At 36.1% G+C, this 15,113-nt stretch overlaps 1 protein-coding gene across 7 annotated transcripts in view; it reads right to left on the bottom strand.

Annotated features, from left to right (window-relative positions):
- LOC136844930 (homeotic protein spalt-major-like) overlaps positions 1 to 15,113 on the bottom strand; it is a 630,208-nt gene that overhangs the window by 58,094 nt on the left and 557,001 nt on the right. Inside the window, exon 1 of one of the 7 annotated variants that reach the window (XM_067114284.1) lies at positions 14,156 to 14,552. The exons of 5 other annotated variants lie outside the window; for them this stretch is intronic. In XM_067114284.1, the coding sequence (XP_066970385.1) occupies positions 14,156 to 14,357 (202 nt within the window). In that variant the 5' untranslated portion in view covers positions 14,358 to 14,552. Of the gene's footprint in view, positions 1 to 14,155; positions 14,553 to 15,113 lie in introns of those variants that run through there. One more of the 7 variants, XM_067114285.1, reaches the window with a different exon arrangement.

The following is a 15,113-nucleotide window of genomic DNA, read 5'->3' as shown; positions in this document are numbered from 1 at the left end:
GCGTGATACACACACATATATATTTATATATATGTATATACATGTATGTATATATGTGTGTGTATATATATATATATGTAAAATGTATGTATGTATATCTCATTGTGCACGGTAAATATATTTAAAAACTTATTTGCCCCGATGAGATCATTAGCCACATAACCAATAAAACGGCGAAAGTAAATTCCAAGTTTGCGATATATAGAAAATATATTTTCAAGAGGAGGTGAAAAATATTTCAGCTTTCCTGGTTTGTGTGAACAGTCTCCTTTCCAGTACCCAAGTAAGAAACACTTCATTTTGCTCTTCTCGGATTCCTTCCGTGACGACTGTAATATTCGATACAAATTCTAAAGCCTTGGCCAAGGAAACAAGCACCGAGAAGCAATGCTTTTGTGTAGAATATTTTTGAAGAAAAGCAAAATACAGTAGAAGAGGAGAGACGTAACAATCTCTCAGACTTCAACACCGGGAATGGAAAGCGCAAGCTTGACTTAATTCTCAAACGACAAAATTACCGCAAAGATCTACAGAACAAGTGAAAAACGAGTCTATTTAGAATATATAACAACTTAACGACCCAGTGGAAAATGAAAATATACGATTCATTTAAAAGATATCAAGTAAGGAAAAACCTTACTTCGAGAGTCTCTTACAATACGTACAAAATTTTCGAAAAAAAAAATGACCGTATAAACAATACACGCTTGCACACTCACATACACACACACACACACACACACACGTGCACCGTTTCTCCCCTACGTGAATATGTATATATACTCGCAGTAATAACGTATCTCCTATATAAATTATTCTTGGCTCGACACCACCTCTGGCGGGGCCCCCTTTTATAATGGAATTCTAAAATTCTCAACGCTGGAAGTCAGGCAAAAAAGGTTGCATATTTCACGTCAAAAAATATGCTTCATTATAATATTCGCATTTACATTCATAAGCTCCATTCCAGCCATGCATATGAACAAATTTTAAAATGCGAAACTATAACGCTCCTTTTCATATGCAAATTTTCATCTCTGATATAATTTTTTTCTCTCGTCTCTTCAGTTTCTTGCAAGCAATATACGCATGAATATTCAAAAAGTCAAGCAGCAACGCAAAAAGAGACCTTGTTCTCTTCCGTTCTGAGCTTGCGTTCCCGACACGGGAATTGCGTTACGGTTAAAAAAAAATTATCCCTAAACGATTTTTATAATAACAAACTTTCAATACAAAAGTAATAATAATCAAATTTACAGTACAGTATTAGGCTTTCCGTTTAAAAAAATCTTATCCAAAATAAGCCAAAAGTGTCTGGGTCTTTCATTATTGTTAGTTAATTCCACTTATGTAGATAGAAGCATAAAAGTGCGAGTAATTCTTGTAATGAGAGAGAGAGAGAGAGAGAGAGAGAGAGAGAGAGAGAGAGAGAGAGAGAGAGAGAGAGAGAGAGAGAGAGAGTTATCACTAGTCTTTGGAAGAAAATACTGTATCTGCAGTCTTCATATATTATGCAGAACATCCGTCGCATTTACATTCTGAAACTTTTTTATTATATGAATCATGAATAAGAACAAACTTCTTTCCCAAAAAATACGAGGTATGAAATGGAAGAAAATCGGAGGCGAGGAACAAGAAAAATAGAAAAAAGAAAGAGAAGAAGACTTGGGGGAAGATAATAAATAAATAGGTAAGAATGAACAGAAGAAAAATAGAATTACGAGAGCATAAATATAGGAAGGGAGAAATGGTATAAAATTAATAAGGAAACAAGAGAAAATATGAAAAATAAGGAATAAAAGACAAATATGACTGGCGAAATAGAAGACAGGATAGAAAGGAGTGAGCAATAATGAACAAAAGGATAATATAGAAGAAAACTAGAAAACAAAAATATAAAATCGGCAGAGGTGGGAAGAAAAAGAAATAAAAGCGTAAAAAGTATCAAAAGGGCAAATCGGTGAAAGAAAACATAGCTGAGGGTTTTTCCCCTCGCTTCGTCATCTCTTGTTTTCATCTGCAAAGTGTAAATCCCCATTTCCCCTCGAGTCAAAATGAATAGGTCTCCCCTCATCACCCCACCTTAGAGAGGGAACCCGTTTTATTTTTTCATATTCAAGACACTTTGTGTAACTCGATGTGGAAGATTTTCAACCTGTGTTGATTTCCCTCTCAAATATGACCCCGTCTGTCTGTCTCTCCCTCTCTGTACTTAATGCTCTCTCTCTCTCTCTCTCTCTCTCTCTCTCTCTCTCTCTCTCCCCTCCCTCATCCGCGGTGTTTCCCCATAGGTCCCCTAGCGATCTACTACTTCACCGAAACCCCTCGCATTCCCTCGCCTGACAGGAGGTACGGGGGTAGAGGGGTAGGAGGAGGCCTCTCCCTCATTCATTTTTTCCGACTATTAAGTACATTACTTCCCTTCGTAAGTATTCCTTTTCTTTACTTACGTTTCTTTTATCTCCGCTTAGCTCAAAAGGCAACGAAAGTGAGGTACTCAGTAATTTTGAGAAATAAAAGGTAATTAAAATTTACGAATATGTATTATCCTACGCTATAGGATATATGAATTATTACCATACCATGCCGCTGACTGCAGCATAACATGGTATGGTCACGTTTCTACACACACACACAGAGAGAGAGAGAGAGAGAGAGAGAGAAGAGAGAGAGAGAGAGAGAGAGAGAGAGATTCTTTTATTCTTTAAGATTCTTCCATCCCTTGTTTTCTTCTTCAAAACGTCGTCTCTTCCTCTCCCTCATCTCGAAAACCTCCTGCTGGAGACTAAAGACTTGTTAAGACTCACCAAGTGACCCACTGTGGCTACTTTCCGGTCTTCGGTGTATTTGATGTCCCGTGGCCCATTTTAGGGGGATGGCCCGGAGGGAGGGGACCCTACACTAGGGAGATAGAGGGGAAGTGAGGGAGGAGAAGAAAAAGGATAGGTTACAAGAAAGATACATGAATGAGAGGAGGAGGAGGAGGAGGAGGAGGAGGAGGAGAAAGGACAACGAGAAGTGAGTGCCTGGGTGGGATTTTGAAGTGGGTAACTGAGTAGGTGGATTAAACGAAGAATGGGTGGGGTCGGCAAGGGTCAGGTGGGGAGGACGATGGGTGGCGTCTGGAGGTTCAGAACACGCCGAATGTGGCCAAAGGAGACCTCGAACATTTCATAAAATATATAATATACTTTATCCATCTTAAAACTTCATCATAAGTCTAAAAACTTTTTGAGTTTCTAAATACTCAGCGACATATAGCTTCGTCTATTTTACAGGTCTTCAGGATCTAATGCCCTTTCTGCAAGGTACCGCTTCACATCAAGATAGGTAAGATTTCACAACAGAAAAAATCCTCGTAAATAGTGACTTTTTCAGATTTCCAATAAGACATTTACATCTACTGTACATATCACCCTGGATTTATTTATCATTTAATATATGTTATTAGTTCACGGTCATGTAAAAGTACAGTACGGAGATACCAAAGATAAAAAATGTAGTAAGTGGCGGGGCTCCCGGGATACACAGCCCATTATTAAGATAATAAGAACGGCTACAGCATAACTATCAACTTGACCAACAATAAATGATAATTCCAGACTCTTTGAACTAAGATTTTAATAAAAAAATCTCATTTAACCAACTGCAGAAAAAAAATTACCTAGTATTACTAATCTGAAGTTAGTGATGAGATGTGGAAAGGGATTTATAAACTAACTTCAGGAATTACTTAGAAAAACGTAAATAAATATGCAAACAAGAATTTACGAGCAAAAGATGTTACACTGACGATTAAAAACACTAGCATAAATGAGCAACAAGGTTCTAAAGAGAAAAATATTACAAAAATTTTTACGAGCTCATATGATAATAATACTAGCACAATAATAATAATAATAATAATAATAATAATAATAATAATAATAATAATAATAATAATAATAATAATAATAAATTAATGATAAAATCGATGATAACAGTATTCATAAATACCTGAAACGGAGATACGACTAAGATCGAATTCCTAAATTTCAATATGGCAGAGATATTACATGGCCTTGATCGGAGATGAAAGAAAATAAACGAATATTGTAAGATAGACAGGTAGATAATGATCCTATCCCCCTCAATATAAACTTAGAAAATCCCATCTAAGTGGAGAATAAGATGTGAATTAACATCTGTCAGTTGCGTCAAGTAAAAGAAAAAAGAAAGAACCAATATTGATGGAAGTGAACTTTGGCCGAATACTTTATTGCCTTGGCCGAAAAATATTCACGTTATTGAAAGTTTTGAGTAAGAAAATTAATTTTATATGAAGTTTAGAAAAAAAAACTCCGGCAGAAAGTTAATAACATTTCGGTTGTCTTTTTCAATTACAAATATTTCAACTACAAATACTTGTAATATATATATATATATATATATATATATATATATATATATATATATATATATATATATATATATATATACATACATACACACACACTTACATATGCACATAGACATATATCTATATATATACATATTTTAATGCAGTGTAGAATTGCAACCGCTCTGAAGAAAACTTTTCCAGATCACTGGACAGAGAGAGAGAGCGAGAGATAGAGAGAGAGAGAGACTGATAATTACTTATTTAAATACATCCGTCTTGTTCGGTTCAACTTCCGCCATTGGATTTGTTCTAGACCGCAGCTCCGAGATAAGGCTTTCCTGTTGTACTAATCAGCTTGACTTCAGATCGTGTCACGCTGAGCAATCCAAAAATGAACGAGTTAATTCAAAACACATGACAGAGAAGGTAGCAATTTGGTTCTCCTATTCTATCATTTAATATAGCTACCACAATCCATGGTCTATTGCATTCTTTTCTCTGGTTCCTTTAGGTGTAGTAATATGCGGTCCTGCCGTTTCCACCCTATCGGACTCCGTGTTAGACCAAACAGCTGCACTCGGAGGGAAATATATACAAAAATATCGTGATATCGGTTAAATTTGACTTACGCTGGAGCGCTACTGGAAATATTCAATGGACTATTTGTTATTAATATGTCTATCTTTTTCAATTATATATATATATATATATATATATATATATATATATATATATATATATATATATATATATATATATATATATATATATATACATACATACATGTATATAAATTAGAAGCGACGCTTACTATTATGATGCTGAAAAATAAGGTAGCCTCACCTATAAACTTTTGGAGTCTTAATTAATCAATAGAACGCGCCACCTGCGTTCAAGTCTTATGGGTATAGTTTAAAAAGTGCAGTGCTGCATATATAAGAAATCTATAAATGCTGCGTGAGATTTAAGTAAAAACTTTAATTTCAATTCATTTATTATTAATAGTTGACGCTCCAGCCTCCCTGCGGAGTACGGTAAATGGATTACTATGATGGCGCTTCGTTCGCTCTGGTTATTTTCGAATAATCAGCGGATTCCCGGCGAATAAAAAGGCAAGAGATGTTATCAATTAATAGCCAGAATTTTGTTTGACGGATAAAATTTCATAAAAATCTGAATAATGCTTGTAATCGCTATAACAATGGGAAAGGCACGGGGAAAAGTATTGAATATTTGAGCGAGGTTAAGGCATTCTCCAAGGCGCGTGCTAGGGGCCAAAGGTTATGTCAAAGGCCAGGTCACTAGGCTGAAGGTCCCACGGGTCAAGAAAACTCGAAATGTGTTAAATGTAATGTCTGCCTAAGTAGCGACACAGCAATTAGGCGGAGCCTCAGCGGCCCCTCTAGTCATCATTGTGTTACTGAAAGATTAACCGGCTTCTTGCAATAAACCTAAGCATTCTTTCATAATCTGTTAGGATGTAATAATCGGATGTTAATTTATCGACACACTAAACCAACTTCACGCAACAATGGCCTTCCTCTCCTTTTCTGACCTGTAATTTTCAATCAACGCTTTCCAGATTATTTTATTCCCAATGCAGAGACCGATGTAGCGGACAACCTGATACCCTTATCTTGCCTCGGCGCTAAGAAACTGAGAATAAAAATGGGCCTTGTTTCCGACAGGAACCGGTAAACACGTTATTTGGGGAATGAATCTTTTTGGGAAAACTGGTTAATCTCATGCGTTATGACAGACATAATGTTTGTGATTATCAGATAGACATGGCAGAAATTAAAACCTATTAATTCATGATAAATACTCGTTCTTATTAATCCCTACTTCTTATTCGAAAAAGGACGTGAAGAAAAATTACATTAAATTAAGGTCTCGTGGGAAAATATATGGGCATTGAAGTCATTTGTTCCTTAGGGCTACGAAAAACTCAGTTTTTAATTGAAGTAGGATTTCAATCACGAATTAGATTCTTTAGCCTGGTGTCACAACAACGATGGCTATACCGGCACCGACTATAGGCTACCCTGCGGACACAAGAGTATTTGGGATGACGGGGGTGATAAAAGGAGCTGTTAAAAGCTTTGTTTCAGAAGGGCGTGAAGCTGCAAGCCTTTTGAGCTTTATAACTGTAATCGTCATCATCATTTATACTGACCAACTACTAATATCTTTGGAACCTTTAAAAGTTTAGGTTACGGTCTGAATTTGTCTGCAATTTCTTCTAATAATTTTCCCACACTAACATAACTTGAGTGTAGCCGAGGAAGACTTGGTGCTATTACCACTTAGTAATGACCATAAGCAAAACCTCTCAGCACAAAAGAGGAATAAAACGCGTAATTCAAGAGGCTTCTAACAATGTTCTGACGAAGAAAATAATTACCAGTGCCATATTCTGATACTGCTGAAATACCCCTGAATAGTAGTTTTCACATTCACCTGAGATCTAATTTTCTATCATCATTACCTCAGTAAAATAAAGGAAAAAAATCATATCACTTCAGTATTACTAGAAGTCCATAAAAGCTGAAGGTTCAACGAAGAGACCATATCATTTGCGAAACTTTCAAAATTTCATTTACATATAACTTGAGTAGTAACAGGCGTTTACATTTCGCAAAATTTCGAAACTTTTCGGGAAAACTTGCTCCGCGGGGAAACCCAGTCGGGCTTCTCAACATCTCGACGTTGCTGGTCATAAGATTTTTTTTTTTTTTTTTTTTTTTACTTCAGATAGGAGAGCAATGGATTCCACTTGGCAGGGACGTTTTACTCATGTCATAATTATGCTTTTTTTTTTTACGTGGAATATCTGAAGATTCAAGTGGTAGAAGTTACTGTCATAATTTTTTCATTAAATTATGATGTTGAGATTTTGATATATATTCTCCACGAAATATCTGCTAAAAAATACACGTCTTTCATTTTATCTTGATATCTTTCAAGTTTAGAATGACGATATATTTACCGAGAGAAAAAAATTATTTTAATATTTCCCTTTGCATGGAGAGTGTGTGTAAAGATAGCGGGTACAGATAAATTTACTAATCAACTTAAAGCACTGATTATACAGTATATAAAAATATATTTTAAAAGAAACGCTTGAAGGTACAGTTAACGAAAGAGATGATGTGCCTGTATTTAGTCAAATCGTATATGCTGGTATCGTCATATTTTATAACCGATTGCTGATCCTTTTTCTTTCACGAAATATCAGAGGATACAGTGAGTGCACAGTTCTTCATATGTTCAACGAATTCGCACCGGACACTGTTTTGTGGGAATTAATTTTGAGTGATAAATATTACAATAAAAAGGTTTAAAAAAATGTATTTTCAAGGGAATTCACGATAAACCGAGCAATACTATACCCATGTATGAAGAATGTGTCATTACTGACTGTCGCTATTCACTTTAGTGTCCACAGCAATATAAGACGGCAAGAGACGAGCTATAAGTTACGACCGCTGCCTTTTTGCCTTTTTCTTATTTCTTATATTTGTTTTCATGCAAAGGCTGACATAACAACAACAAAGCAATACAATATTTATGATGAGAGTAAAACAAAACCATTGTAGATGAATTACACGAGGCACTCATATCAGCAAACGCTTGAACATTACAAGTGAACTCCAAAATAGTTTTCTCTCTTCTTACAAAAAAAAAAAAAAACACAATACTATATACATATTTTTCTTTTACTATTGTGGGTAAACTTTTTTTATTATTAAAATATCTTCGTTAGCGAATTTCTCGTTTTCGTTTTTCTGAATATTGTTTTTCTCAAAGGTTTTATTATTTCTTTTCAAGATCGTAGGTTAGAACATTTCTCTGTAACTGTAGGCTGTATAGGACATAAGATCGGATTGCCATGCAAAGGTCAAGAATTGTGCGTTTATATATACGGAATGAAGTTAAGTTTCTAAGTATACGGTAATGAAAAACTTTTTTTAGATGGAGCAGGATCCACGCGAGGAACAGAGAGAGAGAGAGAGAGAGAGAGAGAGACCTATACTTGTCCCCCACACCCCCCGCATTTATAATAAATTCATGACAGGGATTCCACATGACGCGAAATATGTGAATTTCTGTTTTAGCAAATTTAATACTTATATCTGTATTCTCTACGCCGGGGCAAAGCTTCCACAAACTGGTGGAATAAATCTCACTATAAATCATATGTATACACTTTCACTGCTGGGAAATATTAATATGGTTTTATTGCGGGGGAGTTACCTCTTGGTACAGAGAGAGAGAGAGAGAGAGAGAGAGAGAGAGAGTCCACTGTGTACGTGCAAGTAAGTATATAAATTTATCTGTAGATGCATAGAAGTTCCGTCGATACTGTCCGATGAGAAGAATTGGGCTAATTCCTTATTCTTTCCAATGTAATTTATTTCATTAGCGATAATATGCATATATATATATATATATATATATATATATATATATATAAATATATATTAATATTCATATATATAAATATATATATATATATAAATATATATATATATATATATATATATATATATATATATATATATATATATATATATATATATATACAATAATTACACGAGTGTGTATCGATAGACGATAGAAAGCACATAGACAATGATGCACGTAAAGATATTTATGTTGTGCAATAACCGGTTAGAGGAAAGCTGACAACTGTAAAAGATCTGAGAGAGAGAGAGAGAGAGAGAGAGAGCTTTATATGAGAGTGAGAGGGGAGGTTTATTAAATTAAATCCCACCGTCCATGTTTTATTCATAAGCGAACACACGAACGCAACACAAAAACAGTTTGGTATAAAATAGTTTGGCGTGAGTGCGTATGTGTGTGTGTGCGTGTGTGTGTGTGTGCGAGTGTCAGAGAGGCGGCTGGAATATTTTGCACAAAAGCCATTGATATATACTCGTAATTTATCTAGCCCCATTAATACAAGCAAATATATTTATACATAACAATGATATAAATGTGTGATATTTTGTTTGCCCCAAAAATGCCGTAAATAGTACACAGACCATTTTCATATATATTCACGTCATGAATAAAGGCTCTTTTAATGCCAGTAAATATCATACCTAAACGATGATAGAAATCATTTCTCATCCGCTGAATGAATGCAAATATTTAATGGCATACGCGGTGCGTAGCTACGCTTCTCTTTCTGTGTCAGTCAACATGCTTTTGGTGCATGTAGGTGTGTGTGTATGTGCGTATGGGGGTGCGTATTTATCCACCATTTATTCTATCAGGGCGTAATTCGTTTCGTGCAAGAACGTATGTATATGCATATATATATATATATATATATATATATATATATATATATATATATATATATATATATATATATATATATATATATATATATATATATATATATATCACGAAACACAACTTCAGTTAAGTAGATATGTGGTCTGTTGTTTAGAGAAACGCATCAAACTAACTGTTATAATTTAACTCCAGAAAACTGAGAAACCAATAAATCCAAAATTTCCGTTTCATTAATACAGTTAATATCAACGCTAAATTCGGTAGGACTCCATAAGCTGAATTATTAGCTGGTGTACAGACGAAAATAAGAAACACAGCAAGACTGTGATTCCTGTCGATATACTGATTGAACTCCGCCATAATGCGTTAATAGTTTTCTATGCCGGAAGAGGAAAGTCGGTGTGTAGGCCCTATGTCATTGATTAATAGTGCAATGAATATATTAATACACGAGTATGCAGGCACGAGACTGCAATGGCAATGCTATTAATTGTATGAACAGCATTTCGTGGTGAAATTAGACTATTTTCTTTCAAAATAATTGAAATTTTCCTCGACCCAAAAATTCGTCAAAGGGCCCCCCTATGTCCCGAACGGAGCCAGAAGATAAAATATGATTAATTCATTTAGTTTTGACGCAAAAAACTGGCGTCGAAGACAAAATAAGACGTCCGAAGAATCCTTAGCTGTAAAAGCAGCCCGAGTTCATATTGGCAACAAAGTGGACGTGGAGGCGGGCTTTCCTTCACCCATACAAAGCCTTTATCGTCATCTCTTGAGGTCCTTACTGCTCCTTTTCCAGGACTCTCTCGGGATTATCTAAAACGAGGGGGAGGGGTGGAAGGAGGGAGGGGACCAGTTTTTATCTTTCCTCATCAGACCATTTAACACGTGCAAATGACAGAGAGAGAGAGAGAGAGAGAGAGAGAGAGATGGAGTGGAGTAACTAGATGGAGATGCAGAAAAAGACATGTACTTTACAAAATGCCACGAGCGATACGACTTGAAAAATTGACTGAAAAGTTCATCTGGAGAGGCTTATGAATGAATTAAAGTTCAATAAATACAGCACAAACAAGTAAAGAAGCATAAATAAATCTGTTATGAACTAGTCTCTCTCTCTCTCTCTCTCTCTCTCTCTCAGTTCGTTCGTTCCTGAACGGAAATCATCTTACTGAGCAATTTCAATTTTTTCCGCGTGAAAATTTCCTCCTTGAACGGACCTAACGCAGTCACTGAAGCTGCGACGATTTTAGATGTTTAAAACCTAAAAAAAAGGACGAATGATAAGGTTAAGAATATCGTGACTTCTGGAGAATATGAAAAGAAACAAGACCAGAGAAAGGAAAGTGGTAAAAATGTTTAGAAAAAAGAGGAAGTGATTCAGGATAAAGAACTAGGAAAGGAATGAAAACTGAAGGATGAGCAAAAGAAAACATGGGCAAGGAATAAGAGGCAGCATTTGCCTACTTTTTTTTTTTTGTCAACTTCTTCATTTCTTCCGCCGAGAAGTAGCTGAAAGGAAGAGAGAAGAACGATGAATATTGAAAAGAAGAAGAAAAAAAAAAGAGGGGATGGAAAGGGTTAACGGGAGGTACGCGAAAGGAAGAAGAAGAACCAATGACAGAAAAAGAAAGGGGGCGAGGTCAAGGAGATGGGAGGGGAGGAGAAATCTGGGATGGGGTTGGGGGTGGGTAGGGGGCTGGACATGAAGCAGAGGGTGGCCGCCAGGGAAAATTATATTATATCCATCAGTCAATATTGTGGTCGGTTGGTTTTGGCAGAGGGGGGAAATGCTGCCCCCCCCTCATAACCCTCTCAACCCCGGGGTTGTTCTCTATACCCGGTGGAGTAAAGCAGTAGCGAAAGGAAGCTCCGTGGGAGAAGCGGCCATGGTTCATGTAGACCTACCTCCCCCTGAGGAACCCCAGTATACGGGAGGGGTAAGGGGGTTCGCTGAAGGCGTAAGAGGGAATAGGTCCTCTGTATCCATGCCGGTATCACCAATTACTTAGCGATCAGAAAAGGGGACATACCATTACAGTATCATGTATTGGTAATTTGCAGCATTTTTTAAAATAAAAACGCTCAAAAAAAACAACGTTCACTGGCCATATCACCCCTTGCTATACGAATATTGGAAGCGATCATAATCATAAATAAGACCCGCGATAATAACTTTCTTATATTGAACAACCTACCCTACCGGCCTTGTTACACTCGGCGTGTCATCCTTGCTGTGGGGAGAGTTCCTGCGGGACATAACCGTAACTAATCAAAATTTACTTTTCAGAACTTAAGAGGTAGGTATTATGCGCTCGAGTGCCCAGTATGCAAATGCCAAATGAATTTATTAAGGATGTCTCAACGGTGCCGGTAGGGAATTTTTTAGCGGGATGAATTATTCTGTGCGAGGCTGTTGAAGTAGCACAGAACTTCACGCATATGAATGGGTGCATGTGCGCAAGCGTGCGCACAGATAATTATAAATTATAATTGTAAATTATATTTGTGTATAAAGAAAAAATAAAATTGAATGAAATGAGTATACAGGTAATTAGGATTTTACTACAGTACCCTAGAATAAAAAATAGCTATGCTTGAAAATTTCCTAATTACAACACAAATGCTGTATCTCATCTATAATGCGACTATTATATGAAAAGTTTATGTTCCAAGCACAACCATCTTTCATATCACATTAATTACACTCACTCATCCATAGTCACATACATTACATTATATATATATATATATATATATATATATATATATACACACACACATATATATATGTATATATATACATATATATATATATATATATATACAATTTAAATATTCATAAAAATTCTCAGACAGAACGTTAAATTAAAAATACTAGTTTCTTGAAGAATTGATAAATAATTAAGCCAGATTTTAAACCACCTTCATAATTAAGACTAATGATGATTTATCAATTTTCAGTCTAACACAATGTAAAATAATCTAATTTCTATTATAATAAAATAATAATTTTCATTCTGATAAAAAAAATGATCGCACTATTATAAGCGTACTACTCAAAATTATCAAGAAGCTTTTATACCATTCAGAAATAAAAGACCAGAGATGGCAATTGGAATTCGTATACCTTCAAAATTCTGACCTTGTTTTTCCTACATAAACTGAAAGCATGCTTTTATAGAATATAGTTAAAATTGTACAATGGCGAGGTATTATTAACAATGCCTATTACATCATCGTAATCAGCACCGTTACTGATTGCACGAAACGCTTAAAAGCTATAATTTTCGAATAATGTCATAAATTCATTGACATTAACGCACTAAGGAAAATAGGTATGATAACCTTATGTTCGTAAATAATTTTACCCATTAATTTATTAATGGGTAAACTTAAGATTGAAATCTTAAAACAATAGCATAAAATTTATACATATATATATATTATATATATAAATATGTAGTACATATATAGATATAGTGTATGCTTTTAAAATAATATTGATGAAAATAAAACATGTAAAAAAAATCTGACAGCGCACATTAACTGAATAAATATATTTTTTTATTAATACAAAAGAAAACTGCAGTCAAGGAGTGAAGGAATTTCCCGTCTACGTTCCTAAAGTGCTTAAAAGAGTCGAGAACATTAACGAGAAGGACTTAGGATTACCGCGGCAAGATATTATAACAGGCGAACGGCTGTCATGCTTTCATAATTCCGTCGTTTCCGCAAAGGTATAAGTAACTGTGATATGATCAACGTTATTTCAATAAATCAGCATATGTTCTGGCTCTACGACACATGGCGAGTGATATATAAAATCACTTAAGTCTGACAGATTTTTTTTTAACTAATTTCCTTTCTGTATTCTTCATGATTATTACCTATTTTTTCCTATGTTCGTCTGGTTATCATGGACATGATTATGATAAAACGCTATGAATATGAAATGAAAAAAATGATTATCACTACTCTCCGTTCCCTCGGCGATTTATATATGACAATGCCTCCTAAAATCATCTAACTTTGTTATACATTTTCCCGATAAAATTTCAAATACACTAATTATAAACAAAAAATTATACAAATAATATCCTCAGCTAACATCTATGCATACAGCACTAACGGCGTGAGTTTACTCACACAAATAAAAATAGTATTCATATCCGTAGTCATTCTACTTCAAAAAAAAAAAAAAAAAAAAAAAAAAAAAAATAGATCTGTAAACACAGAAACCAAACTGCTTCAAGCGATAGGGGAGTCACGGGCTTTTGTCACTTTTCCGACCTAACACTATAAATTTAATAACCAAACAAATTTCACGATTTTTATTTGGATACTGTAAATAATATCTTATGAAGGTGATACAAGAAAGACATCAAATACGATCTACGCGAGACAGTAAAAAAAAAAAAAAAAAAAAAATAGCAGAGACATAAGGGAAACCTTGACACATACGGAACTTACTTGTCCTTATTCTGAATATTTTCGATTTGTCAGGCTTTCTTTTGGGATTGATGCGGGCGGGCGATCGTCCAATGACCACTTCGGGCACCACCTGGGCCATCCTCGCCGTCTCCAGCTTCGTGGCCGTCGTGTCCACCTGCTCTACCACCTCTGCCGCTTGAGCTGTCGTCACCTCGCCCTCAGTACTTGGCATCGTCCAACAAGAGAGAATCAAGAGAGAGGAGGAGGAGGAGGAGGAAGATGCACACTCAGCCTCTCATCGAGATGCACAACGACGAAGCAACGATCACCATCATCTTCGTCATGATGATGATCAACATCCTTGGCACTTACTATGTTGTCCTGCACAAGGCTCCTTGTGACCTATCTCTCTTTCTCTCTCTCTCTCTCTCTTCTCTCTCTTTCTCTCTCTCTCTCTCTCTCTCTCCTCTCTCGCAATTAAGAATAATATTTGGCACTGAACGAGTCACGTTGAGTGGAAAAACAGGGGTAAGGAGGAGAGACAGAGGTAGAAAGAGGGAGCACCTTAATCACTTCTCCTCTCACAGTAAAGCACTTGAGGGGCAGATCAACACTCGACGTTTTCGAAAGATGACAATAGTTTTGGCGGAGGCGGGACGTCGTCGGAGCGTGGACGATTACTAAGGGACCCCGCAGCGACAATAATCACTACTACAAGTCTGCCACACAAACACACATTCAAGTCACAAGATATATCAACACAAACGAGTCGGGGTCACTACTTAGCGTAATACCAAGTTGTCACAGCTGGCACCGGAGCCACATGTCCTTGGGGCTTGTTGCGAGTATATTGACGCGGAGGAGACGTATGGTCGTCGCGGCATTTGGTGGGGAACGGAACGCGAGTTCTCGGGAGCGACACCTCCGTACGTAGCCGGGGTTCCCACAGCTCTGGTCGCCCCGGGGACCCGATCAGCACCGCCACCCG

This window comes from Macrobrachium rosenbergii, chromosome 13 (genome assembly GCF_040412425.1).
Source record: "Macrobrachium rosenbergii isolate ZJJX-2024 chromosome 13, ASM4041242v1, whole genome shotgun sequence".
NCBI lineage: Eukaryota > Metazoa > Arthropoda > Malacostraca > Decapoda > Palaemonidae > Macrobrachium > Macrobrachium rosenbergii.
The sequence above is the reverse complement of the archived record's forward strand: the minus strand, read 5'-3'. Positions and strand labels throughout refer to the sequence as shown.